The sequence below is a fragment of the Pungitius pungitius genome, chromosome 21 (assembly GCF_949316345.1).
Source record: "Pungitius pungitius chromosome 21, fPunPun2.1, whole genome shotgun sequence".
Lineage (NCBI taxonomy): Eukaryota > Metazoa > Chordata > Actinopteri > Perciformes > Gasterosteidae > Pungitius > Pungitius pungitius.
Genome location: NC_084920.1, coordinates 13,086,947 through 13,113,434, shown reverse-complemented (window position 1 = coordinate 13,113,434; position 26,488 = coordinate 13,086,947). Strand labels below are relative to the sequence as shown.

The following is a 26,488-nucleotide window of genomic DNA, read 5'->3' as shown; positions in this document are numbered from 1 at the left end:
CCAGGCACACCGTGCGGTGGTGTACATCTACAACATTACCTGCTACTCCACTAACGTGGCGGTGATCCATGACAGCCAGGTGTCCTCCTGAGAGCTTGTGAAGAGATTAAAGCCTCCATCAATCTGTCAGCCTGCTAAGCACCAGTTCAGCCTCATTCAGGGGGGCTGAAACCAAGGCCGAGAATAGAACAGCCTGTGGGCCAATCACAGGCGGGGGCGGGGTGCGCGTGTCCTTCCGCTGGTCACTGGGGAAAAACAGCGCTTATACTTGTAGTGCAAGCACGCCACCTAATGCTGGTAAATAGAAGCGAGTAGAATCTGTGGAGCTTCGTCCATAAAGGAAGGAGTGATCCTTTTGCATTAAAATAGATCACTAGGCTAATAAAAACTGCATATTATGGGTCGGAGCCAAGGACAAAAGTTTGATTTACTTCATTAATTAGAAAATGTTTAACCCATTTATGTATAATAAACCGGTTTTGGTGTTTTTTTGCCTTTGGTTGGTTCCATTGTTCTACCGCCGCGTTGACCGTGGTGCCGCGAGGTCAAAGACTCAGCTTCAGCTCCGAAGCCTCTCTGTGGATCACAGACGCAGACAAACGTCACACGACAAGCAAAGGAAGCTTTGCCCACAAAAAAAAAAGCTTTAATTTGACCATTAGAAAAAAAACATTTAAGGCCAGAGAAGAACAAGATGGCGCGGATGGGTGCCGCATCACATGGAAGAGAGGACGTCCCTCCCAAGTTGAAGATGCAGGTGAGAGGGCGGACAGACCTGTGGACGAAGGCGGCCGCGTTCGCCCCCAAAACGGATCCCAGTAGCAAACAACCCCCACCTCCTTACAGACAGTGCAGACCTGAGGGAACCCCGCCGCTGAACAAATTCATACCATATCAAAACAGTAAACCAAAGCCATTTCATGTTACATACATATGTAATCATATATATATATTCCATTTACAAAGATACATTCGGAATTGCAAAGGCTCAATCATTGTAAATAAATACTGAAATGGCTAATCTGCAATAACGTTTCACTCCTCTCTACAATACAAAGGGGGGGGGGCAAACAAAGAGCGTGCCAGAATTACAGTTTCATTTTACACCAGAGTGAACCTCTTGCCTAAAAACATTATTCTGCCATCAGGATAAACGCATTAACCTCAGATAAACATCTTTGCTTAAAGGAGGGGGCAGAAAACATCACGTTCAAATTGTGACCGTTAACGTGACACCGGTTCAGCACAATCTGCTCTCTGCTGAAAATGCATCAATTCCCAAATATGAAAGTCTAAAAATATATCTCAACTATAAAACGTGATTTTGTGAAAACACGTTTCATACTCACGGAGGCAGACTCAAACATGCTGCTCTACTTTACGTGACACTTCCTTCAGCCTGTGAAAAACTAGCTATCTTTAAGTCTTTATACTTTGGTAGCAAGCGCAGCAACATTCTTTGAAGGAAAAATAAATACTTTGTCACACCTGAAAAGCAGAGTAAATCGAGTCTTTTCAAGCCTCGATAACTTTGTTTTAGTTTCTTCTAAAGTGTCTACTAGCTGGGTTGTAGATTGAGAGCAGTGTGTCGACAGCATCCTCCTATCATGTTGGATTAAAGACACGTCCTGCTGCATAATAACAACAACAACAACAACAACAACAACCACCACCTTCAACGGAGGCCGGGCTGACCAGCGTGCGCTGGCAGGAGCAGCCGCTTTCCGTTCCGTTATTAATGTGAATTGGATTTTGTCACAGAGCTATTCGGGCTCCCGGTTCGTGATGTATCATCAGAACATTAGAGTCACAGAGCCGGATTTACTTAAAAAGAGTGACAGACACACGCTAGCGGCTCTGAGGCCCTGCTAAAGCTTAACAACGACGTCAGCGCTGGCCTTAGCATGCTAACTTTTGCCAATTAGCATTAAGCACGAAGCACAGCCGAGGCGAATATGGATGGCATTGTTTGTGCAGCCACATGGTGAATCACATCTTGGAAGAAGGCTGCAGGACATATTTTAAGAATATTGCTTTTCCCTGTGACTGAAACCCTAATGGTAAAGCTTGCATGGGAGGCATGTCCTGGGACTTGTATCTTGAATATTAAGATAGATCCAGGGCCACATTCTGTTAAGACACATGCTGACCAGATGAAGCTGATGTATTGCGTTTGACTGACTATTTCCATTAACTTTGTACAATCAAAAGCCAAGTCCTTAAAGGATGAATAACCAAATTGCTCCCACAATAAATGCCAGTCTTACATGGCAACAGGGGAGCTGCCGCATGATTATTCTGATTTAGTGTGACGCCGAGTCCGACATGAGTATAAAACCCCGGAAATGAGTGAAGGGAAGCTGGAGGAAAATTCATTGGATTTGGTGATCAAACATAACAAAGAATTCTGTCTCCAATAACAGCTTTACCTCAAATAATAAAAGATAAAGAGGCATTATAACAGATTAAAATAATTGAAATTCATAAAATGTGTATATTCTAAAGATACAAATAAGAAATTAATTTTCTTTGCACTGATGCAGTCCAGTTTCTGCTTGTTTCACTCTAAATGTTCAGGAAGAAAGAAAGTGCTGATTATACTCTGCTTGTAGAGGGGACTCGTCCACCTGAGCTCCTCCGTCCATGACGGCGAGTTCAAGAGAAAAAGGAAAATCAGGACCTCAGTGGGTCCCGGGGTCAGTTCAGTCCTCGCTGGCCAGGACCTGCCAGACGATGAGGTGGCTGCGCTCGGCTTTAGCCGCAAGGGGCTGCAGCTTCAAGGGGGGCTGCTCGCTCTCCTCCGCATCCTCGTCACCTGAAGACACACAGAGGGACATGTACGTACGCCTCCCGATGTGCTGCGCTGACGGCAAAGAGGGTTTTATCCGTTGGATCCCGTAGCAAACTCACCCATCCTGAAGTCGATGTAGCCTTCTCCTCCACTCATCACCAGCATGGACTTGGTTCCGTCCTGAGTTGCGGCGTCTGTCGTCCTGTCGCCGGCCGCCTCCACTCTGCACGACGCAGAGGGAACTGCGTGACCTGAGAGCCAAAGTATGAATAACACAAAATGAGCCCAGATTGTGTTTATCTGGGACAGACCTTCTCATCTTATCTCTATACTGTATCTTTAATCAGATCGCTACTCTGATTATTCAGCTTTTGGCAGCATCAGGAGACTAGCATACTGTTTTTTTTCTCCCCTTTTTCCGATTGTTGCCGACTTGCACATATTGCAAGGACATATTGCAAGGTCAACCTTCTTTATTTAAATGGTGAAATATAATTTTACAGGATACATTTGTGAAGTCCAAAGAGGAAATAAACACTGCTGGAATATAAAGAAACAGCTGGGTTTGTTTACCCGGGACGGCGGTGAAGAACTTGACAGCATCTCTGTGACCATGGAAACAGAGCTGAGCGTGAGCCATGGAGCAGTACGGAACAAATGTCCCGGCAGTCACTTTGTCACTGCTGTCGTCGCCATAGACACGAACCACGCTTCCTGGATGGTTGCTCGCCGCTGCCTTGGTTACTTTGTTCGCCGCTAATGGAGAGAGAGAGAAGGAGAGAGAGAGAGAGACTGACGTTGTGCAATGTTCTTTTTGCAAAATCCAGCGTTTCCAACAGAGGAAGAAACCAGACAAGCTCCCAGACTCACTTTCCGTTAAGGGGATGGAGATGATGACTCCGTTTCCCGTGCCGATCCACAGGCGGTTGCTTGACACCATGAGCGCTGTGATCCTCACAAATGAGAAACCCAGTTTCCCCGTACCCAGCATCTTGCTGACGTAGGGCTCGATGTCCACGTCCTGAAGGTGCTGGAAGGTGTGAGCGTGGAAAAGCCTGAGGGTGGAGTCCAGTCGGATCGACACCCAGATGCCGTCCCCGTCCCAGGCCAGCTGTCGGACCTGGCTTTCCTTACGGGGGTGGGCGTCGAAGGACTTCTGCAAAAGAGGGGACAAAGCTTCACCTTTCTGTGGGGATCAAAGCACATCTATCGTCGCAGACTGGTCATACCTCTATCTTCATGGCTTTGGGCTGCACCACGTAGATCTTGTTCCTGTAGCCACACCACACTTTGTCGTGTACTACAGTCATGCAGCGGATGGAGTGGTGTGGCCGGCCCAAGTCTAACAGATGGTAGTTGGTCAGATCCCACTCTCCGTCTGCCACACACAAAGGAGGGGGAGATACACGGTTATAGTTGCAGACAGTTCAGATCGACAGTACTTTCTTTTGGAGACTCGAGCTCTCTCACCTACTCCTCTGTGGAAAATGGCTAAAGTGCCATCAGAGAGACCCACCAGGACACGGCCTTTCACATGCCTTGGGGAAGAATAAACAAAAGCTTCCAAATCACAGCAAAAAAAAAAAAAAGAAGAATCCTTTTAGGATTAGAATGAAACAGTAAAAACAGCCGTAGGCCGATCCAGAGTACTCACACTATACCGAGCACAGAGTCCTTCAGCTTTATCGAGTGGAGACACTTCCTCCATTGGGCCACGGAGGAGTGGACGTACACACTGGAATCAGAAAATGTTTCCTTCATCAGCAGGTTCCTCTTGAATTGCGGTGCGGGGCGGGGCGTGACACTCACCATCCGTTTTGTGCTCCCAGCCACATGGTGGGCAGCACACTGCTCATCTTCTGAGCCTCTTCCCTCATCAGGTCCTCCTCCTCCTCCTCCTCCGCGTTGGGGTTCGAACTCACGCCGTCTTTCAACAGATCGCACTCCCTGGTCATCGGACACACAGCGCATTGTTAGAGAGGCTCCGATTCAGTGGGTGTGTCCGCAAGCAAAAGATATATGTGCCAGATGTGCGACGCTGTTAATAATTTATTACCCATCGTTAGAGATGCAGGTGGGAAAATTATATTCAGATCTTAATTGTTTTTTTCTTCTACTATTTAGATCGCAAGCATCCAATCCAAGCAAATTAATATACAAGGTTGAATCAACAGGTCTCTCGCTATTTGTGTCTCATTCAACATTACACCCCATTTTCAGAGGATAGGTGGAAGACAGGAGCAAAGTTACCATGGCCATGTAGAACGGGATTTTGACCATTGTTACCATCACACACATATGGACACATTTCATGATGTAACAGGAAACGTTTTTCCCGGTGATTTGAGGCTGCTCTGTGGGTGGGTTTTGTTTGGGGGGGGTTTTAATGGACAGACCGAACCGTAACAGCATGGCGGCTCCTGGCGTTACCTCTGAGAGTAGTTGGCCGGAGCCTCTGCTGTCGGCTGAGCTCTCAGTGGATCGGTGAAGACGTGCTCGGTGTAGGCTCCCCTCAGGCTCTCTTTTTGGTCGGCAGGCCCGGCGCTGGCCTCGGTCGCCTCTGTGGCTTCTTCTGCCGGCCGGGATTCTGTAGAGAGGACCATCACTTAGTAGCCTGGGCGGACTATTATGTGTACTGTAGGCGCCATATACAGTCCGATCCCTCAAAATGTGGACACAACACACTGGATTCATGCACAAAATAATTCTGTATGCTGAAGCTTGGAAAATGCTGATGGATGCTGCCCCTGGTCAGACAACGTACGCTAACGTCACATGGAGAAGAAAAAAAATGGCTGACCACTTTCTCCGTCTTCTCCTGCGGTCTGAGGAACAGCTGCTGCTCCCTCAGCTTCGCAGCCCACAACGGTGATGCCTCCCAGCACGCCCTCCCCACGCGGCGAGCCGTCGTCGCCCGCCGGCGAGCCGCCGTCCCGCGCCGGTCCCGTCTCGCTGCTCGGGGCCACTTCCTCGCCAGCCGGGTAGTCCGTCTCTCTAGCACCTAAAGGAAAAAAAAGCACATTACGAATGAGACGACACACGACATTCCCCCGTGGTTTGGTGCAGCTGATCACAGAGCACAGAGTCGCAGAGCATGCACTCGTCCGCTGACCTGGAACACTGGCGATGCACAGCACGTGGGATTTGCACACAAAGAAGCTCTCCAGGATGTTTCCAGCCTGGTTGGCGTCGATGACGACGGCTGTGGTGGTTGACTCGGTGCTCGTGCAGATCCAAACCAGCGACGACAACTCGTCGTGCTGCCGCAGCTCCTTCTGCTGCTCCTGAAGCCAGGCACAGAGGAAGTGGCATTCAAAGGAGCTCACATTGATCTAGAGGGTTACCTGTATTGCCATGGGTGTGTGTGTGTGTACCTTGAGGTCCCGATCCAGTTTATCCAGGCTGGTCTGAGATCCCATTTTCTTTGTCGGGCTCTCTGGTCCAGGCACGTCACTGTAGAACACGCTGGCCCCTACGATGGAACCTCCGTCTCTGGTTTTACCTCCGGAGAGGTTCACACCCGCAGCACACCACAGCTGCAGCACACACGCACAGTTGCAGCAGTCAGGTACAAGGAATCTCGTCACCCAACCGACAGGATAAACCGAGCTAGAGGGGAGCGGGCAGCTACTCGGGGAGCCGCCGACAAATACACAACGAGCTTTTTCATTGGAGATCGCAGGTTGTGATCAACTCGAACTTCTCGCTTGTGCCAAGTGTGAAGGAGAACTACAGGGGTCCAACTGAAGTTCTGATATAAGAGGTTTGGTTTGACCGTTCTGAGCTACTGTGGAAACATGACGGTGCTACGTGGCCGATTCCTTGAAGAGAGCGCTCTGTTTGCAGAAAACTTTTACCAAACGTTTGAATGTAATTACCCTCATTACGTCCTAAACAAGCCGGAGGGAATACCTTCATAGAAGCATCTTTCTCATCCAGGGGTCTGAGGAAGACGGGAACAGGTAGATTCTTCACCTTGCTCTCCGTCTGACTGCCGTTAGCCTGAAAAATGACAAACAACAGTAAAGCTCGTTCCTATTACAGCACAACGGCCCTGTACGGGGATGATCGTGCTCATGTCTTTACTTTGTGTTTCTTGGGCAGACTCCAGCCGTAAGCCTGCACTCTGCCGTCCTCCTTCTGGACGTGGGCCTTGACCTGCTTGTACTGGGCCCTCTTCTGCTCCCGCCTGGACACCACGCCATCGGCTGCCACTCTGTGGGACACGACAGCGGCTCACTAACAAAAAAACACGGCTATTCTTGGACAAATAATAAAATCACACTGCGGGTGCTTTCACACCCGAAGGAACTCCGGTGTGAAAACCTTTGATGCAAAACTGGTGCACCAAACTACCAAACTGGACTGTGGGCAGCCATCCCACAGCTTAACATTGTATCAGGTTGAACACAACTACAGATATGAAAGCAACTTTTGAACTGTATGGGGAAATCTTATCCTGGTGACTATCTGTTGCACTTTAATGCTTCCATTGTGTTCAATTACTAGTGTCCAGGGTCAAAAAGAGACCACAAACAGAAATAGTTAAGTGTTTGCACTTGAAAAGACTTGAGAGGCGTTGTACCTTTCCATATTTTCTTCACGCACAGCTTCTTATTTAAAGGGATAGTTCAGCAGTTCTTCTAGGTTGGCTACAATGCGTTTTACTGCTCCAGGCCGTTTGTCTGGACGAGGGACTGCGGACTGCATACAATGCACATACTATGAACACGTACGTCATACACCCCCCCCACTTCACCAACACCTGAACGATCCCGTCACTTGTTCCCCCACAAACGACTTACTCCTCGTTGAGGAAATCAAAGGCTTTGCTCTTGTCACTGGGCAGCTGCTGCAGGGTGGTGCTCCTCTTCTTGACTGACGGCTGGACCTGGGAGGTGGGCGCATTGTACTTGACGTTCACCGGGGCCTCCAACGCCGGCTTCTTGGCCGCCCCGCCCGACGAGCTAAACAAACGGCTGAAACTGGAAGTGTAAGGGTGGGGAAGTGGGAGGAGTAAAAAGGAAGAAGAAGCACACAGACAAACATATAGAGGGATGGACACAAGCAGTAGCTGCAGCAGCAGAACATTTAAGGGGTGGAAAAGAGTTCCAACACACCGAGCCAGAGGTCATACAGGCTGATTACGCATGTCTCCTAATCAGCAAAGCACCAGAGCAGCGTCCCTCCCACAATGCACGAGTGCAGGGTTAATAGTGCGCACCAACGAGGACGTTAGTCGGCAACACAGGGGAAAAACTGGACAGACACTTTCCCCTTAACCTGACACCGAGAGCACAGGCACATCTTTATCATTGTGTTGACAGTTAACACACAGCAACGGCTGTTAAGCAGGTTTTAAATGTAGCAGACTCTTCTAGCTTGTAACTTCACCATAAGAAAAGGGCTGTGCTAAGTTTTTTCTATGTGAGTGCATTTGTTTTAACCAACACACTTCTCCCCCCCCCCCATAAACACACCCCCTGCACAGACACCACAACATCAGGAGGAATATAGAGGGACACACAGAAACGGGGCAGGAGAGACGGTGGATTAATCAGATATTGCTCGTCTTATGAACACACCTGCCCCGAACATGTCCTCCTTAAACCAGACCAAGCGCATTCCTTTTGGAACTCAACAAAGGAGAGCCTTCTTAAATGACTAAAGATTTTCAGAGTCCTGGCTGAAAATGTTAATTTTGATAATGTGAAGAGTCGGGACACAAAATCAAACAAAATGAAAGAAAAGGGTTTATTTCTCCGAGCAGTTCTTCCCATAATGTCGTCATCGGAGGACTTTTAGTGGCCGTGCATTGATGTTGCAGACTCAACCCGATTACACTGCAGCCCTTTGCAGTGTTTCGTTGTCCCCATTAGTCACTTAGACAAAACAATGAAAAATAAGCTCAGATTTAAGAGCCACCTGTTCTTGACTGGCTCTCCTCTGTTAAGATGAAAACAACAAGGCGAGCTAGACACCGTTAACATTAACTCAAAGATTTACCTACATCCTGGAGAAAAGAACCACACAACATGGAATACAAAGAAAAGCAAAATGAAACGCATGAATAACACCGCTATCGCACTCTGGTTGGTATTTGAGAGCTGAAGTGAAATAAAAAGAGGAGCTTACAACTGCCAAAGGCTGGATTTCTTCTTCTCTGGAAGACCTGGGTTCTCCTTTGAAGCCCTGAGAAAGATAGACAAACATTCCTCCATTTTTTTCCACCCTTGAGTCCTTCATCTTGTCCTTCATTCCTGCTGGCTTACCGGATCATCTCTGTCCATCTGACCGCCTCCTGCAGCTCCATCAGCCTCTCCTTGTACTGGTTCCTCTCCATCAGGACCCTGGCCATCTCCACCCTGGTGAAGCGCTTCCTCTGTGCTGTGGGCACGTCGCTCTGCAGCCACAACACCGGCATGAGACCACCAAAACCTGATCCACTACTCAGGATACCTACGACACATGCTCACACGGGCCTTGCATTTCCATTTAGATGAAACATTAATATTTTGTGCTTTGAAACTACTAATCCATACGACTCTTAAAGCGAAACAAATACTCACGTCATCCTCGTTGTCATTCTTGACCTTCTGTTTGGCGTCCTCAAGCTCTGCTCGAATCCTGCAAGCGAGCACCCGACCACATTTATGCAGAAGATACTCAAAAAGAAATGTGTACTTGTTTTGAAGACAAGACCAGCTCACTTCTTCAGTTCGTCCTCCAAGTCTTTGTTCTTGTCCTCCAGTCTGGACTTGGCCTGAGTGACAGCATTCAGCTCACCTCGCAGCGCCTCCTTCTCACAAGACAGCTCATCCATTTGGGCGATGAGGTCATTTTTCACCACGTTCAAAGCGTTTCTGGAAACAAACACAAATGCATATACAGGCGGGACATTCTAAATGCGATATGACGATTAAACACAAGGTGGCCCAGAACTCAGAACGTCATCACAGTTCAAACACTGGCACAGACGTGAGTAATTATAGTTTGGATTCCAATGAACAGCATTTGTTGAATATAAAACAATTGCCGGTTTGACGTGCCTTGATTTGAAATCACGCCGTGGGTGGCGGGCCTTTGGAGGTGGAGCGGTCGCCTAGCATTCAGAACATTCCTGGTTTGATTCCACGGCTCCTGTAGTGATCTTGTGAGCGAGACGCTAACCCGCATTGGCCTGAACTGCTCCTGATGAGCTGGTTGGCAACCTGCCTGGCTAAAGTCAGTGTATGAATAAGGGAGGAGAGGCAATGGAAAAGCACTCTGTTGCCTTCCTGTCAGCTCCAGGCGGGCCCTTCTCCGCTCACTCTCAAAAAGGCGTTTTTGGTCCCGTAGGGAACTGCAGCTGGTTTATTTCATCTTTTAAACCATTTCCATAAGCACTAGAGTTGTGTGTTAAGATCCCAGCAGACCAGCGGCATCTGAATGACTTAAACCAACTGGTTGGGGACCAACAACTTTGCGACTTTAAAAGTCAATCAAGTCTTCCTCATTCGGATGCCTGGTCTGAACTTTATGCATATCTACATGACTGTACACATCCATTGCAGTCTGTCCATCCCGGGAGAGGGATCCCTCCTCTGACGTTCTCCCTAAGGTTTCTTCCCTTTTTTTCCCATTGAAGGGTTTTTTCATTTTTTGGGGAGTTTTTCCTGTGCCGATGTGAGGGTTTCGGGACAGAGGATGTTGCATGTGTACAGACTGTAATGCCCTCTGAGGCAAATTTGTAATTTGCGATTTTGGGCTATACAAAATAAAATGAATTGAATAGTTAAGAGTTGCTGCCGCTGACTACATGTTTGACTTTTATTATCATTTCATTTTGAACGTTTCTCAAATGTTTGCCTGTTATTTCCGATGTGAAACTGTGTTGCTGTTATTCTTGGACAGGTCTCCCATGTAAAAGAGATCCTCGATCTCAATGGGATCAGCCTGGTTAATATATATATAAGAAAAATGCAATTCCAACCGCAGAGTGGACAAGCAGGAAACGATGTGAACAGGCACATATTGAATAAACGGGGAGGGTATCATGACCCTATAATGTAGCAATGTCTGCAAAGGTAATGAAGTTACTTCACCGTTGGAAGCATTCTCTCATGATGTGGATGTTAACGTCAGAGATGAAAAAAAAAAATGAACAAAATTATACTGAGCACTGACTTGGTCTCCAGCAGCTGGGCGTTCTCGTGGATGAGATGTTCGACTTCCCGACCCATACCTGAAACAGAGAACCCGTAATGTGAATGCACACCGATCCATGTCAACATGTGCTCCAACATGACAGGGGAAAATCACACATCTCTGAAGAAGTGTTTTTCTCTATTACTCGGTGACATGTTGTTCCCAGTCTTACCTAGAAAGCTGTAGTCTGAGAGCATGCGACAAATCAGGAAGAGGTTTAGCAGACTGAGAAGTTAAAACGTCTCATTTGAACTGAATCTCTAGCCTAGGATATTACTGCTCTCAACAGCACATTAGCTATTAACTACTCTGCACATCCATCCGAACGTCACAGAGGGAACGGAGACCCTACACAGAACTACGGACACGTATGAGGAAAATAACGAGCTGGTAACGACATCTTTGATACACACCAGAAAACTCATCTGTGAGGACGAAAAAGCCCCAACAGCCAAAGGAAAACAAGAATTCAGAGATTGTGAGAATGCAACTATGGAGAGGTTGACGACATTGTGCCATCACGTCAGGGAGGCTTCTCACCCAGCATGTCGGCTCCTTCGTCCATGTCTCCTATCAGGTCGTTGCCTGCAGACGACAGCTCTGCAAACAGAGAGTCGGTGTTGCGGTCGAACGCCAGGTTTTCTATGCCGCCTTTAGTCGGCGTGCTGCTCGGGGACGGACAGGAGACACAAAGGGAGGATATTGAAACACGATTAATTGTCTTAATAAATGTCAACAGTGCTTTTAAAACCATTTTAACACTTTGTACAAATGGCTGCAAACTTGAATTATAACGTATTATAACAAATTATAACATGAATCTGGTCTTTAAGTTATCATTTTTGTAAACAAATCTCATGAAAAGATTAAAAGGCATAATTAATTGATTCTACTAACAGGTACTTCTCAGTCCTCTGTGACATAACTAGTCATCATGCAGAACGAATGCACCGCTTCTCGAGATCACGAGTCCGGTACCTTGCTCCTCTAAAGCCATCGAGGTCCATATCCAGCTCAGGGGTGGACTCGATGATGGCCTGCACCTCAGACTTCTCCCGGTGGTCTGCTCCATCTAATTCAAACAGTAGGGAGGGGGCCGTGGAGGTTAAAACACGTGTAAACACGACGGACACGTGCTTTCACTGCAGCACTGGCCGTCACCTTTCGGGAGTGTAAAAGTAGAGTCCTGATGACTGCGCTGTCCCTCTTGCACTGTCGGGATGTTTTTACTGCCCCCCGGCTTTCCCCCGCTCCCGTCCAGCTTCTCGTTGAGCTCGTCCAATGTTGCCACGGAGACCGCAGAAGAGGAGCACTCCAAGGCAGCAGCGGAAGAGCCGGGCCCTCCGGCCACGATGGACGGCGGACTCCTCCCCGCGGACGCTCCGCGGTGAGGAGACAGCGGCGTGGTGGACTGTGAGCTAGCACTGTTTGTAGACGTGGGGGTGTTTGACTGAGAGGTACCACCCTGAGAGGACATGCAGGTGTTGGGTTTGGAGGCTCCACCTTGTGAGGACACGGGAGTTCCACTTTTGGAGACACTTCCGTGGCTGGTCGGAGTACTGGACTTGGAGCCTCCGCGGGTGGAACCGGATAATTCATCCTGAAGTTGGAGGAAGATGAGGTGATAAAGAAGAGAGCCTGATCTTTATGAAGACAACAACACGGTTGCATAATATTTGAGCATCAACGGTGACACTGATTTCATAAACTTTAAATTAAATCTTCCGTGAAGGTCCACTTTCAAGCTTTTTCCAGAACATTTAAATATTACTGTAGTTCCACACTTACGTTCACATGAAGAAAAAATATACAAACTGTATTGTGAGCTCAGGAAATAAGCTTTTAAGTGGACATTGACTTCAAACCTTGAGAAGAGAACCTTTCAGGAAAAGGCATCAACATGTAATTTTTTTTATCTAAATACAACTAAGCCAAAAGTAACCACCGCTAAAACCATCTGTGTCAAACAGCGTGAAACTCACCATGCAACCAAATATCATTCAGCTAACGTAAAACAAGTGAACGCCAGTGTTTAGTTCTTCCCTTCCGGGCTGATCCCTCTCACTCAAACCTTTTTCATAGGCAACATTGTGACTTGAGCGCAAAGAGCAAAAGCATGCTGCTCCTGTGCCAGTAGGCCACCAGCTCACCTAACTGGAAGGCAGTCTTTGTAATGCTCGAGATGTCAGGTTTAAAAAAAATGTAAAAAATGTAAAAACAGGAAGCCGGGCTGAAATGCAAATGCAAGAACAGATCAGCATGACAGAGTTTCTATTGGCTGTGAGTTATAGTCATTCTGTTAGTATCACCGCATTCAATATCACCACAGCAACATATGCATAAACATGTACTAAAGCCGATTAGTTAAGTCAGAGCTCCTCCGAGAGTCCGGTCTACCTGGTCCTGGTCAGCCTCCTTCCAACACCCACCTTCCACTGTGACCCGGGTGGATTCATCCTCACACTGAGGGCATACAAGACCCCACTCATTACGATACCCTGATGCTCAATTCTTTCCATTTCAAGACAAAAGACCTACATGTGTAACATACAGAAATGTATGGATTCTGTAAGACATAAAAAGAACAGGTAAATTATCTGAATGTGTCCAAGAAGACAAAACAAAAGCCTGTTGGGAAAGCCTGCACGCCAAAAGAGAGGGAGGACTGTGCGTGGATTCACGGCTTCTTCTAGTGCACAAGGTGCCCGGCTCAGTGAGTCCTTATGAAGATAATGTACAACAGTCAAATACTCAAAAGGATTTTGTTTGTTCCAAGCAGCCGTTTGTGGTACGCAGAACATCTGACGCTGCATTGTTTTCATCCTTTAATGCTGGTGGCTGTAGTGATATAAATAGCACGGGGCCTGTTTGAAAAGGATCAATCAGGACGTCAACAAAGCGTCCACACGGGGAGGATCCCTCGGTCACCTTGAAAACAGAGCTGTCACAGACAGGGAGTGAGGTCGTATGAGGGATAAAGCTTTCACATTACGGTTTTATTTAAATATATCCCCTTTTCTTGTTTCTGTTTCACCTCTCTGCACACTGATGGGATTACTTCCTCTTTTCGCTTGCATGCTGCCATCACTTTGCACAGCGGAAATGATTTGTTGTTTTTGTGGTCTAACCTGGCCGTTAGCGTCGCACTGGTTCCCTCGATAAAAACCCAATTTGGGTGTTTTTTATTGGTTTTTGGATTGTTGAGGAAATGAAGCTTTGTGCAAACGGAGGTTTATGACACTTGGTTTGTCCAATATCACTTTAAATTCAGCTATTGAAGTATGTTGAAGAAGAAAACATTAAATTCTATAAAGGTCGTTGTCATCACAGACATTATCTCCGGAATCTAAAGAAAAAACAGTTTGGGCCGTGAAAGGAGTGAGATGGAAGCATGAACATACCAACCTCATTTCTGGGCCTTAGGGACTTATTCCCGCAACACTTATTGTTGCTACTGCACTGATTGTGGCAGGCCTATAACCTCCAAAAACATTCACACTCTCACACACGCCACTTTTCATGGTGAGGGGGGGGGTGGATCATTTAGTGAAAAATGTCAAGTCAGAGGACTCAACACAAAGGCCCTGCTGTATCTCCTCCCCGAGGACCCTGAAGAAATACCGCGACACCTACATTGTACTCCAGGACAGTTCTTGCAACGTCGGTCAAAAAAACTCAAACTAAAATGTCCATCTGACGCAGCGCAAATGTAATGATGGCAAATGAATGCTTATCAGGAGTTTTTTTTTTTTTAATTTGCACGATACAGCACAGATTCCAACAGCAACAATGAGAAGACACTCTGTCCTTCCCACCCTCCCCTGGGGTTAAAGACAGGCCCCCGGATGGTACCACTTGCTCTGCTCGCTGGAATCCAAGCCCCCCCCCCGTCTCACTCACACACACTCACACACACACACACACAGCTACTAAACATTCTGGACACACTGAACAATCCTTTCTCTCTGAAAAGAAATGGACCTCTTTCGTTGGTGTTTTCCTGGCATTGAGCATTTGCGTTTTGTTTTTCCACAACCTCTTTTTAAGAGAACTGGGGATGATGTCACCGATCCAATCCGTGGGAAGCTCTTCAAGCCAAACCTTCAACGGCAACTTGACACTTTAAAACTTCACGGGGCGCGTGGCGTACCTTGAGGCTTGTGTTGGACCGCGGGTGGCTGAGGTTGTTGAATCTCCACGGCTCAGAAGGGGTGTCCACAGGTTCCTTCTGGAGGTCAGAGGTCATACCATCCGTCCCAGGAAGCTGGAATATCCCCATGGAGATGGGACGCTCCTTTCTGAACACAGAGGCAGGAGGGATCATTGAAAAGGGAAAAGAGGCTGTTCTCATGTGAGCGGTGCTTTGAACGAAATGCTAATGTCGCTGTTTCAACAATGACAAAGTTCAAGTTATAGTGTGTAATGTAGTGTTTGAGGGCCGCTAGCTTCCTTTAGGTTTGTTATCAAGCTAACAATTGCTGATAAGAAACAACTAAGCACCTAAAGCATAGCTGAGGTGGATGAGTCAGTATGATCCATCGTCTGGAAACAAAGTGCTGGACTGTCCAACTGTCCGACAACCCAACATGTGTCTGCAGACATAGAGAATGACTGAGTTACGAGTTCAGTTAAGTGAGTTAAGGAGAGCATTTCCAACAAAGGGAACTGATTTAAACTGTGCGATTAAAAAGTGTCTGGGATATATTCAATATAAACCAGTTTGGACATGTCCCAATTAGTCGGAATGCTTTGACCTCTATAGATTCCTATAAAATAAGAGAAACTGTGTGTGTGCTACAGCACTCCACAAAGCTGGAAGCCATTCGCGGGGCAAGTTATTAAATTATTGATCGATTTGCTTTTAATTAAATGGGCTAGCAGTTAAACCTTTGCAGCTTTTACTGTCCAATTTACAGTGTTAAGTGTCAAGAAGATTAGAAGAATGATGTAATCTGGAAAATAAATAAGAAAACACTGTGTGACGGGTTGGAGCGGAGAGTTGAGAGCAGAGCGGTGGTGTAGCAAAACCTCTCTTGGGACTGAAGTGATGGAAGGAGCAATAAAGCTGGGTGCCTCATACATTCCTCCCTCTCACATTAGCTCAGGTAAAACACAATGCCATTCGTATCTGTCTTCATAAAGACGCCAGGAGACGTATTCTGCCGTGTCTGGCATTAGGAGGTCAACTAAGAACGGACTACCAACAAATATGTGTCACCATCTCAGGCTCTCACATATAACACCGGCTCACTCTTCCATGAAGATGCTGTTGTTATTCGACACCAAAGTGCTGAAAGTCAAACAATATTCAGTAACGCTAAAGGTGCGCATTAAACTATCTGAAGCCCCCACTGCACCCGATCGCTTACCCACTGGCAGTTGTTGTATGAAAAGCAAACCATCGTACAGTCCAGCAGAACAATAGCTGCCACTGAAAAGGGCAGCGGGCCGGCAGCAGCCCAGAAACAATGGACACACCACCATATTGAGAGCAAGAGGTCACATGCAGGCCACTGATGGTTACAAATGCTGCCTTTTACTATTTAATCTGAGGGTGTGAGAAGGAGAAAATGAAACACATGCTTAGGTATCGGCCCGCCAATTTCACCTCATGTTCTCCATCAAAGCAGGAGAGAAATCACACAGCTATAAACAGCAGTGATCGAAAAAGGGTGCTGTAGTCTTCCAGAAATGACTCTGCGATTTATTCTCTCTCTTGACCTACTTTTAGAGTGCAGTCTCATACCGACCGACTATATCAGACCCACATGGCAGCGACGACGCCACTGCAACACAGACCCCGGTGGGGAAGGAAAAGCAACTCATCATACATTGAGTTAACACTAACGCGCACACACACAGACAGAGGTGTACGTGATCTACCTGCGGGCTCCGGGTAAGGAGGTTAAGGCAGGTAAGGCAGGTAAGGCAGGTAAGCCGCCGGTGGCAACGGAGTAGTGAACCAGCAGCAGCACTGACAGAGAGACCAGCACGGCAGAGTTGATGACCACCGCTCCCCCTACAAAGCCGAAAACAAACAGCAGCATACACCCGGGGCTCATGGCCCCCCCCAGATCATCGCCTCAACACAGGACCAGTGGGGTGGAGGGGGGGGGGGGGGGAGAGAACAGCAGCGGTCACAAAACACTAATCCTGGTGGCTCCAGCGGGTGGGATGGATGAAAAGCCGAGCAGCAGATCATCCACCGAGGGGAGGGAGGGGCTGGCGGCGGCTCCTATCCTCTGGTGTCCTCATCTAGGGGGGGCCGGTAGGGTTTCCTTTGCTCCTCCACGCTTCCTATCGCCCGCCGAGTTGATGAGACGCAGCTGCCGGCGGTCAGTCCACAGAACTCTGACGCCGTGCCTCTCTCGCTCCGATGGCAACGCCGCCCCCACCCTCTCTGGCTCTCTCTTTTTTGGTGCTGAGGCAGCTCGTTTCATGTGCCTCTTCTCAGGCTGCAGCTTATTGGCTGCAGCACAGGAGGTCTGGTTAAAAAAAAAGTGTGTGTGCGCGCATGTGTGCGTATGTGTGTGTGTGTGAGAAAGAGGGAGGGAGGTTGGCAGCGTTGATGGCATTAACAGGAGGGACGGTGAAGGGGAGGCTGAATATACAGAGAAGCCACGGTACATTAGAGCAGGGATTCTCAGAGCGGGGTCCGTGCCAGAGGGTGCGACAAATAAATTGCTATGAATTACAAGATTGTGCCATTTCATCTTGTCATTTGCGCCAATATTAGCCATATGGTGTCCATACTCCTACCCACGCTTGCTTTGGACCAACAGAAACAGTGATTTGATTGTGTCACAAAGTAAAATTTGCTCTTTTTTTAAGCTGAAGCACCGAAGCTGGCTTTTCAATAAGAAAAAATATATCCAATCAGAGCATAGATTTAATAAAATACACCAGATAGGAATACCCGATACTGAGCTTAGCCTTATCAAACTCTACTTTGGTCAACATGGGAGACTCTGTGCATACAATAACCGACCGTGTAACATACATAAATCCACTGATGAAAACACTCTATACGCAGTGAACACTGGCGGATACACAGGACTGAACCAGTGTCTCTGCTAAATGTCACATTGACTATCAAACCACTAATAATGATCGACTGACAATTAAAACATTGAAAAACTGGAGGGGGGGGGGGGGGGGGGGGCTGCTGACCTGCTGGCTCCCACAGTAGAAAAATCTCGTCATCTCATGGAAGGAGATTACAGACAGCAGCCATCCAACAGATCTGATCTGCTCAGCGACCTCTATCCGCCCCACTGGATTGCACCAAAATACTCAAAAATTCCATTACCCACAAACACCCAGCAGTTTTACTGTTGCTGATGATGCAGGTTTATAGTCGGGGCCGGCTCGGGTTCATAGTCGGGGGCCGGCTCAGGTTTATAGTCTGATAGTCTTATAACTGATACTAATACTAGCATTATTTGTCCCATACTGTTTTAATGCTTTTAATGTATTATTTTACTACGTGCTGCTGCTGTTACTAGTTGTAATTTGTCCTCATTCCATCAGGGAAAAGCTCACCGTGTTCTGGCCGGTGCGCCGGCCTCCGAAGACTCTGCTGCTGTGACGGCGTGCTGGTGTTTACTCCGCTCCAGGTGCTCCATGTAGCTGTGGATCATCTGGAGGGTATGGAGCACACACAGGGTCATGGAATTAGGTAGTATTTATGACCATTACATTTTTGAAGAATTATCTGGACACTGATGTTAATCGAGGAGGTAATTCTAAAATGGCTTGAGGAAAAGGATTGTAACTCTTGTCCTCTTTAATGGTCACTCACATGAAGTAGATTGTGTACAGACATAGCTGAAGGGTTCACTGATGCAGAGACAGTGTTTTCAGCTTCTCTATTCAAAATTATTGATAATTATATGGTTGGAGCATCTGTTAGTGATACATAATGTATGACAGACCCAAAGTGTCCAATGGCTTAGCAGAATATAAATTCAGGTTTAGATACTCCATGTTATCATAAGGTTGAAGACATTCTGTGGATCTTTCAAAGATTATTCAATTCTTTTTTTAGAATGTGATCTGATAAATGAACAGAGACATTGTTGAAAATGAGTGACAGGTGAACAGCCTGGTTGACGAAACATACAAACTTCATCCCAGACCGGCATACCTCAGTGTGTCTCTGATGAAGGCTGTTGTACTCCTTCTTGATATCCGCTTCTCTCTCGTCCAACCTGACAACTGGATGGAAAAAGTTGAAGTTATTTTATAGGATATAATCTGGATCTGGATGTGGAGGTAGAGCAGGAGCTGCTATTGCAGGCCAGAGCCAGAGGAGGGCCCTCGTGCATCAACAAACCCCCCTGAAGCTACGCAAAGCACATCCTGTTGGGATCGACTCACCTCTCTATCAGCTATGCAATCTGATCCATCAGATCAATCATTGACAACCCATTTTAAAATGTCAACTGAAACACGCAAAACCATCAACATGATGGTAGAAAGACTTAATTCTATGCTAAATGGCTTATCAGCTCCTTGGGTCTTTGTTTAAAAGTCAAATTTTGCATGTCGTTTGCAATGATAAAAGCAACCTTGGTGTGAACAATGGAAATGAATGTGGAGTTACCTTCTACACAAAAGGAGAGGAAACAACAGATGTAGTTGTATGAAGACGTGTTTTCAGTCAACAAGGTTCTTCACCTGTCACACATCACCTTAGTTTGTGGCACTGAGGTGACAGCAATTTGTGGTCAAAACAGCCAGATGATGTTCTTGTGGTTTCAGAAGCTAGCCTAACTAAATTTTTCTTTTACAAAAGCACTTAAACCGCCATTGCAAATATGTAAAAGTGGGAGTTCCAATCTCAGGACCTTTCATGCTTTGCAGCTCTGAGTCAGAAATAACTTATTCTTTCCTCCCTCGAGTGTTTAACAAGAACCAAGTCCAGCATTCGGGGGAAATCACCTGATCAATAAGGAGCAACAGTAACAACAGCTGCCTACGATGATGTAACCTGTGATTCCGTGTGCATAGGAGAGAGCCGACGGAGGAAGTAGTGGTTGAAGAGTAGAGCACAAATACCCGGGGCCAGATACAGGGGTGTGTGGAATAAAAGGAAGTGTTCCTCCAAGAAAGCCCCGCATGAAAAGCCTGAAAATGCCCCGCTGATCTTCTCTTTAATGTCTGCGGTTGGGGCCACAATGATTCTACTGTAAACACTGAGGGTTTCTCTTCAGCTTACAGCTTAAACATATGAACACATGCCTTCTAGCAGACAAAAGCCCAAACAGACCTACAGGTTACTGTGACATATGTCAAATCAATCCCTCTAACGTCCCATAAGTGATGTAATGAGAAAAGAAAAACAAGAGAATTAAGAACACAGTGTGTTCAAATGTGTGTGTGTGTGTGTGTGTAGATGTATTCCACCATCGTAACAATCAGCATAACAGATTGATATGACAGTCAGAAACAGAAGTAAAGAAGAAACAAAAGACGTTCTCTGAGGGCTGTCCAATGCTCCCTGAGCATGAACCGTATGTTACGGCACCGCGCTGGAACAAACAAGCAAAGGGGTTTGTTTGTTTTTGATGGCACGGTAAAACTAGGAAGCTCTGGAGACCTCACAAAGAATAAAGTCTCTCCTGGTGAATTAAAAGTGTTTCCTAGCGCAGGAAAAGAGCTTATCTTTCAACCTAGACCACCAGAATGCGAATAAATGCTAAAAAGGTAAACATTAAAAAGGAGGTCAGCGCCTTAGCTCCCTAAAATCCACAGTAGACTTTGGATTATGTCTGGTTTATTCTATCAAAGCATATACACCGGAGTCCATCAGGCTAACAAACAGTCACGACAATGTGCACTTACTCTGATCTGCATAGTTTTTAGTTTTCAGCTCTAGCTGACGCGTCTGCGACTCCAGCATCACCAGTCGACTCTGGAGGTCCTTCTTCTCGCCGTCCTGGGAGTCCTCCAAGGCGATGTACCTCTGCAGACGAAGACGGGGAGGAGAGGGAAGGACCGGAGAAGCTATTAATCTGACTCGCCAGACTCCCAGTGAGGGAGTGTGCAGGTGGTCGGTTTGGAGGGACAGTGCTGTCGCTTCCTCTCCGCCAGTCTAACACCTGGCCGTCTGAAAGTCAAAGTGCGTGTGTCTGTGAGAGATAAAGACCCGCTCTCTGCACAACAGGTGCACATTGCCAGCCGTCCTACCTAAACAAAAGGGCAACAGCTTGTGTTGTGTAGATAGTTGCATGATGTTGGTCTCAAAGTGTTTTTTACAAACAACACTTTGTATGTGAAGAGATAAGATCAGTTGAAACTTTGAGTCAAAGGGACAAATATCCAAAGAGAGTGAAGGAGAACTGCAACTACAGTACACATGGATGTTATTGTATAAAATACAGAAAGTAATATAACACCCAAAGAAATAACACCCAATGCAAGTTTTATCCAAAGCACACATTTTTCCTATTTTTGTGCTATTTATCAACCTACAACGTTTTGGTGGGAGCTGCAGTGAGTTTGAGAGATCAGCCCGACGGCTGACGTGAGATCCTAAAAAGAACAATTCTACGTTCTTGCGGGTCTCTCGTCTGGTTGGTTTTCCTAGTGGGAGCCCATCTTTTGATACCTCAGCTGATTGCCCAGTCATGAGTCTGTTGACGTGCCGGTAAAACACTGCAGCCTTGTGATGTGGGTGCTGTGGATCAGAGGCACTGCAGTCGGACCCTGGGCAATGGATGGATATCTCCGTTACAAACAGCCTCTCGATTATATGCGCATCACATGAACACCGGAGGAGGCAGCGAAATGAGTTTCCTCAAACTGCTCTAAAACTATTCAGTCGATTATGGGCCAAGACACATGGTATGGATCGTTTGTACCTTTTTGTGTTACCTGGGGCTGGGTAGATTATTTGGGTTTTGAAGGGGAAAGGACACCTTAACAGTATTAAAAAGGAGCGCTCCACTGTAGGGACGCCACATGCACAGACACCCGATGGCATCTACACACTCCAAACATCTTCGCGCTCACGCTGCTGATGAGTCATGTGACCTGGGGAAGGAGGCCCAAGCATATGACAACGCTGCAGAGAATGAGTGTTCCTGCGCTTTTACACGCACTCTTTCCCCTGCACTGTGTGTGTGTGTGTGTGTGTGTGTCACTATGTATAATGCTCCCTTTGTCCCCGAATGCCAACACACACACACACAGGGCTCCACTGTATTGGTACTCCATTGACCGTTGAGTTAAATCAACCCCTTCACATGTTTTGGGCTGTGGGTTGATAATGGAGCATCTCGGTCTGCCCCGCACAGCTCATGTCACATGATGACCACTCAGCAGGTGATTCTAGGCTGTGGATGCTTGCAGGTCAGCAGACAACCCTGAAAGAGCAAAAAGCACAGAGGGAAGTGCTTTTTCCACCCCTAAGTATTTCCTGCCTTGCCTTTTCCTCTCCTCTGCTGAAACAAACTACGAGCAGGAGGTATTCCTCTGGGCTTGCAGCTGGATCTGGCTCACACAATGTGTTTGTTTGGCAATGAATGCGCTTCTTTGCTTGTCACCGTCAACAGTAACGGGTCTGTGCCGTGCTACTGGTTAGTGTGGAGGAAGCAGCTGATTTGAAGAAGATGAAGCAAGTATCCTGGATTATTCCCCCTGGGGAAATGATTCTCTGCATTTAACCCTAACCCACACAAGCAGCCTGGGTTTGAAACATCAAGGCTGCCGTTTCAGGCTCACCCTCTTTCCTCCATGCGTCACCCCCGCATTTCAATGGATTGGGAATTTTGTGACATTTTGGCCGGCCATCAATTGAGTATAAACCCAGCTGTCTGAGTGACTGAGGGATTATAGAATGAGCGCGATGTGGAAAGGCTGTGTGGGACTGACTAGCATTAACGTCACCTGTTCAGGAATGGTGTTCGTTGATACTTTCAAACATGTTGCCCTATAGCTCCTCGCTAGCAAGACAGCAACTGAACAATTTATTTTTTTATAGTGCACAATGTCAACTTTACATGGATTATTGTGCAGGAAGTGGACGTAGTCACTAAGATGCTAATTATTGCTTTGTGAACACCCTGAAAGAATTCAAATCTGGACGACAACTCACAGACCCGACTGCACCTTGGTAGCAGCTTGTCAATCAGAATGTAGCCCCGCCCAAAGCATACTCTGATCTAATTGACTCTGAATGGACTTCAAGATAAAGACTTGAAACTACAGATTGAGACCATAAAATCATGTTTACAATGTTTACTGAGGCAATAAATAAGTGAGAAGTCAAGTCCTATACAATCCCCTTGTAGGCAATTAGAAAGAAAGTTTTGCCCTCAAGCACTCAAGACCTCTGTAGCCACGGGTGACACGTCCTGAACATCCGACTGCTCATCCGAGTTCCTAAACTGGAACGGAAGCCGACCTCTAGAGGATGCAGGGTCAAAGGATTGCGACCTGGGACATGAACATTACTGATCACACCAACGTGACAGCTGACGTGATGCCCCACTGTGGGAGGAACTAGTTCTTCATGGGATCAGGTATTTGGCACACAGTAGCGAGAGGACCGATGGGAGACTGTGAGCTCCGGTCTGTGTCAGCGCCTTGACGACGTGCTACGACGTGACCCGTTGGGCTCGTCATTCTACATTAAACTGTCAAGTCGAATGGCAACAACTCTGGAAACACCGAGAGGAAAAACATAGATTTCGGGGGTTTGTCTTTACTTTTGTCAAAAATAATAATTTACTCAAATATTTGCATCGTTTTTCCAGTGTAATTCATGTTGGCAACCATAAGTATTGCTGAGACTAGGGGAGTTTGAAAATAGCGGAGATGATTAAGTGCGAAACCCTGCAGTGATTTGAGGTTATTACACATGCTCATACTAGCAGCTGACTGTGTGTATAATGCTGAAACATGAGGAACACTGTAGATGGGGATTACTGCAGTTTGACCTTTTAAAGTGCCAAATACCCATTTAAACAAAAAAAAATAATTTAGCGATTTGTACGTCAGTGCATTTTAGATTCTTGGATCTGATCTTATTTTTAGTTTGATCAGTTTAGATTAGTGTTAATGTGTGTGTAATTGTTTAACTTTGAGCCGTGCACACAGCACTGATCTTAAGATAAAAAGAACAACCCGTGCATTCAGGACTTTACTGCAATTGCATGGCATAATACATTAAACCTTCAAACTGCATTTTTTTTGGACACAGATTTTAACATCTAAAACCACATGATTCTTTTCTTTTCTCAAAGCTGTGTATGACTTAGCAGAAAATGGTGACTGCAGCAGCAGTCATTGAACCAATCACCTCAAAATCAAAGTGGGCAGCATTGAAAAAAAGGGAAGAACCACATAATCAAGAATTAAAACGTAGCTTAATTTATCCGAAGGGACATTTTTTATTACGTGTCATGGCAAACTACAGGGTTCGTGATTCCACCACCACCGGATCGCCAAAGGGCCAGACTATGGCTACTGTGGCAAACGTTTGGTAAAGCGCATCGGGTAGAGTTAACAGTAAGAGTAACTTAAAGGACCCCAAGTGTGTTCTTTGGAGGGCGTCTCTGTGGATGTCTTCCCTCTAATGCCTAAAAACTCGTCAGGGTGCCACAGTGGTTTCAGCACCGCCTTAGCGGCCGTGTATTCAAAGTCGAATACTGGATGCCATTTAAATACAGCATCAAACATATGTGTCCCTGTCCATCACAGACTGTGGTGAAGTAATGAAGAGCGACAGGTGCGTCACTTGGGTTGAATCAAATGAGAATGTAAATATGGTCACCTGAGGATCCAAATTTGAACTGGAGGTGGACGGAAATCATACAAATAAATCGAACAAATCACCGATGAGGTTTTGCATGTATCTGAAAACAAATATTGTAGCTCTTCAAGGTATCCAAAGACAGGCTGGTGTGGTTGTAAAGATTGTGTACAGCATATTCTTCAGAAGCTCAGGGAGGATTTAGGTATCCTCATTGTGGAGCTTTTATTAAACAATGTTTAACGTTTTCATCCTTACATTTGCCTCTGCAAAAACTATGTCTCTATTTTTTTTTAAATGTACTTATTAGAGTACAAAGAATGGTTGATATATAAAAGTACTTCCTCGCGCTTGTTGTACTACGGGACGTTCTTTGACAGGCGGCTCTCGCGCAGGTGAAACCCACCTCCTCCGTGTGCTTCCTCAGCGCCTTCTCCCGCTCGTACTGGGTGACGAGCTGCTCGTTGTCCTCCCTCAGCAGCTCCAGCTCCACTTCGTGCTCCTGGTTGACGGCGAACACCGAGTCCAGGTTCTCCAGCACGGCGACGACCAGCGGCATCAGCTCCTTCACCACGTCCTCGCCGTACCGCTCGATCAGCCGCTCGAACTCGCGGTAAATGGAGCCGGCCAGACCCGAGACCCGCTCGGACATCACGGAGGCGTCGCCCGAGTCGTCCTGGTAGAGGACTCCGCCGTCCAGCTCCATTTCCCCCTGCACTTGGGCTTCGTTTCCCCCCCCCCCCCCGGCTAACGTCAACGAGCTAGCGGCCGTGGGCTTGTCCCGCTTCGCTACTTTCAGCGTAACGAAACGGCGTTGTTAAAACATGTCGTGGACGGAGTGTGCTGTGCTGAAGGGACGGCTCACTTCACAAAGTAATGTCTGTACGTCTTGGTCGTCCGGGCGGCTGACTTTATAAGCTTTGCTAGCCTCGAAGCTAACAGCCCTGAAAAGTATTTACTTGGCTCCTGATTAGTTTCCCTGTGTCCAACAGATGAGCCTCTGCTGCTGCCTTCAGGTGCTGTTGGAAAAAACGAAGATGAACGCAATTGCCCGACGGAACGAAGTAAGTAAACAATAGAATGATGTGTAATCCTGGGAAACTCCTAAGCCAGGTTTGCAACACAAAAAAAAACCTTCAAAAGGTTGGAAGGATACAGCACCACAAGTTAGCGAATGAGTGTCAGCGAATGTTTATTTCACGTGACCTCTTGCTACTATATAGTTGCTGCTATGTGACGTTTAAGGGGTGGAGAATAACCGTTACTATGGGGTTAAAGACGTCTGTTTATTGTTTCGACATAACTCTGTAAGGTAAAAAGTGTGTAATAATCGATGTCCCACTATTTTCACATTTATTTACCTCGCAAATGAATTTCATTCGCTGGTTTATTAACATTTCCTCCCTGTTTATTCTACAGCACACACACAATGTCGTTATGCTGAACTAATTTCTTACATGATTTCAAAGCGAAAATGTTGTTGAGCCCACTTTGCTAATGTTCGGGCAGCCGGCACTTGGATCCGCATGGTCCAGTAACGGGAGTGACGAGGACCCCTTGAAGATGTCACGTGCCTTTGACGGGACGTCGCTGTTTCGTCACATGCTAAACAGGGCCGGTTAGCGAGTAAAAACTAATGCTTTTTTTTACAATCATAACTCCCCTCTCCCAATGACTCATGCCTTCAATAACAGATTAATCCCATTTGTAAGCCTCGTAAAATGGAGTTCACTTGGGTCAAGTTCAGCAGG

At 46.7% G+C, this 26,488-nt stretch overlaps 1 protein-coding gene across 3 annotated transcripts; it reads right to left on the bottom strand.

The window, feature by feature from the left end:
- Positions 1-619: 619 nt before the first annotated feature.
- Positions 620-25,910, bottom strand: spag9b (sperm associated antigen 9b). Of its 3 annotated transcripts, none has more exons than XM_037464678.2 (28): positions 25,144-25,910; positions 20,825-20,945; positions 19,125-19,195; positions 18,521-18,618; positions 15,129-15,276; positions 12,140-12,578; positions 11,957-12,050; positions 11,519-11,643; positions 10,958-11,015; positions 9,502-9,654; positions 9,361-9,418; positions 9,064-9,194; positions 8,927-8,983; positions 7,597-7,776; positions 6,878-7,007; positions 6,704-6,793; positions 6,166-6,327; positions 5,904-6,075; positions 5,592-5,792; positions 5,222-5,378; positions 4,601-4,738; positions 4,446-4,526; positions 4,262-4,329; positions 4,021-4,169; positions 3,662-3,947; positions 3,365-3,547; positions 2,911-3,042; positions 620-2,815 (listed from the first exon to the last, which is right to left on the bottom strand). In XM_037464678.2, the coding sequence occupies exons 1-28, from the start codon at positions 25,441-25,443 to the stop codon at positions 2,703-2,705; spliced, it is 4,095 nt and encodes a 1,364-aa protein (XP_037320575.2). In that variant the 5' UTR covers positions 25,444-25,910; the 3' UTR covers positions 620-2,702. The 3 variants fall into 3 exon arrangements, with proteins under 3 accessions (XP_037320575.2, XP_037320579.2, XP_037320581.2); XM_037464682.2 differs by having other exon boundaries at positions 7,597-7,770; XM_037464684.2 differs by lacking the exons at positions 18,521-18,618; positions 19,125-19,195; positions 20,825-20,945; positions 25,144-25,910 and adding an exon at positions 16,862-17,458.
- Between the last annotated feature and the right edge of the window lie 578 nt (positions 25,911-26,488).

What these genes read in the sequence shown, in the direction of transcription:
- spag9b (XM_037464678.2), bottom strand. Translation starts at nt 25,443, where the DNA reads ATGGAGCTGGACGGCGGAGTCCTCTACCAGGACGACTCGGGCGACGCC. An exon ending in AGAATGACAACGAGGATGAC is followed by an intron (nt 9,195 to 9,360) that starts GTGAGTATTTGT and finishes TTGTGGCTGCAG; the next exon opens with AGCGACGTGCCCACAGCACA. An exon ending in GACTCTGTGCTCGGTATAGT is followed by an intron (nt 4,330 to 4,445) that starts GTGAGTACTCTG and finishes TTCTTCCCCAAG; the next exon opens with GCATGTGAAAGGCCGTGTCC.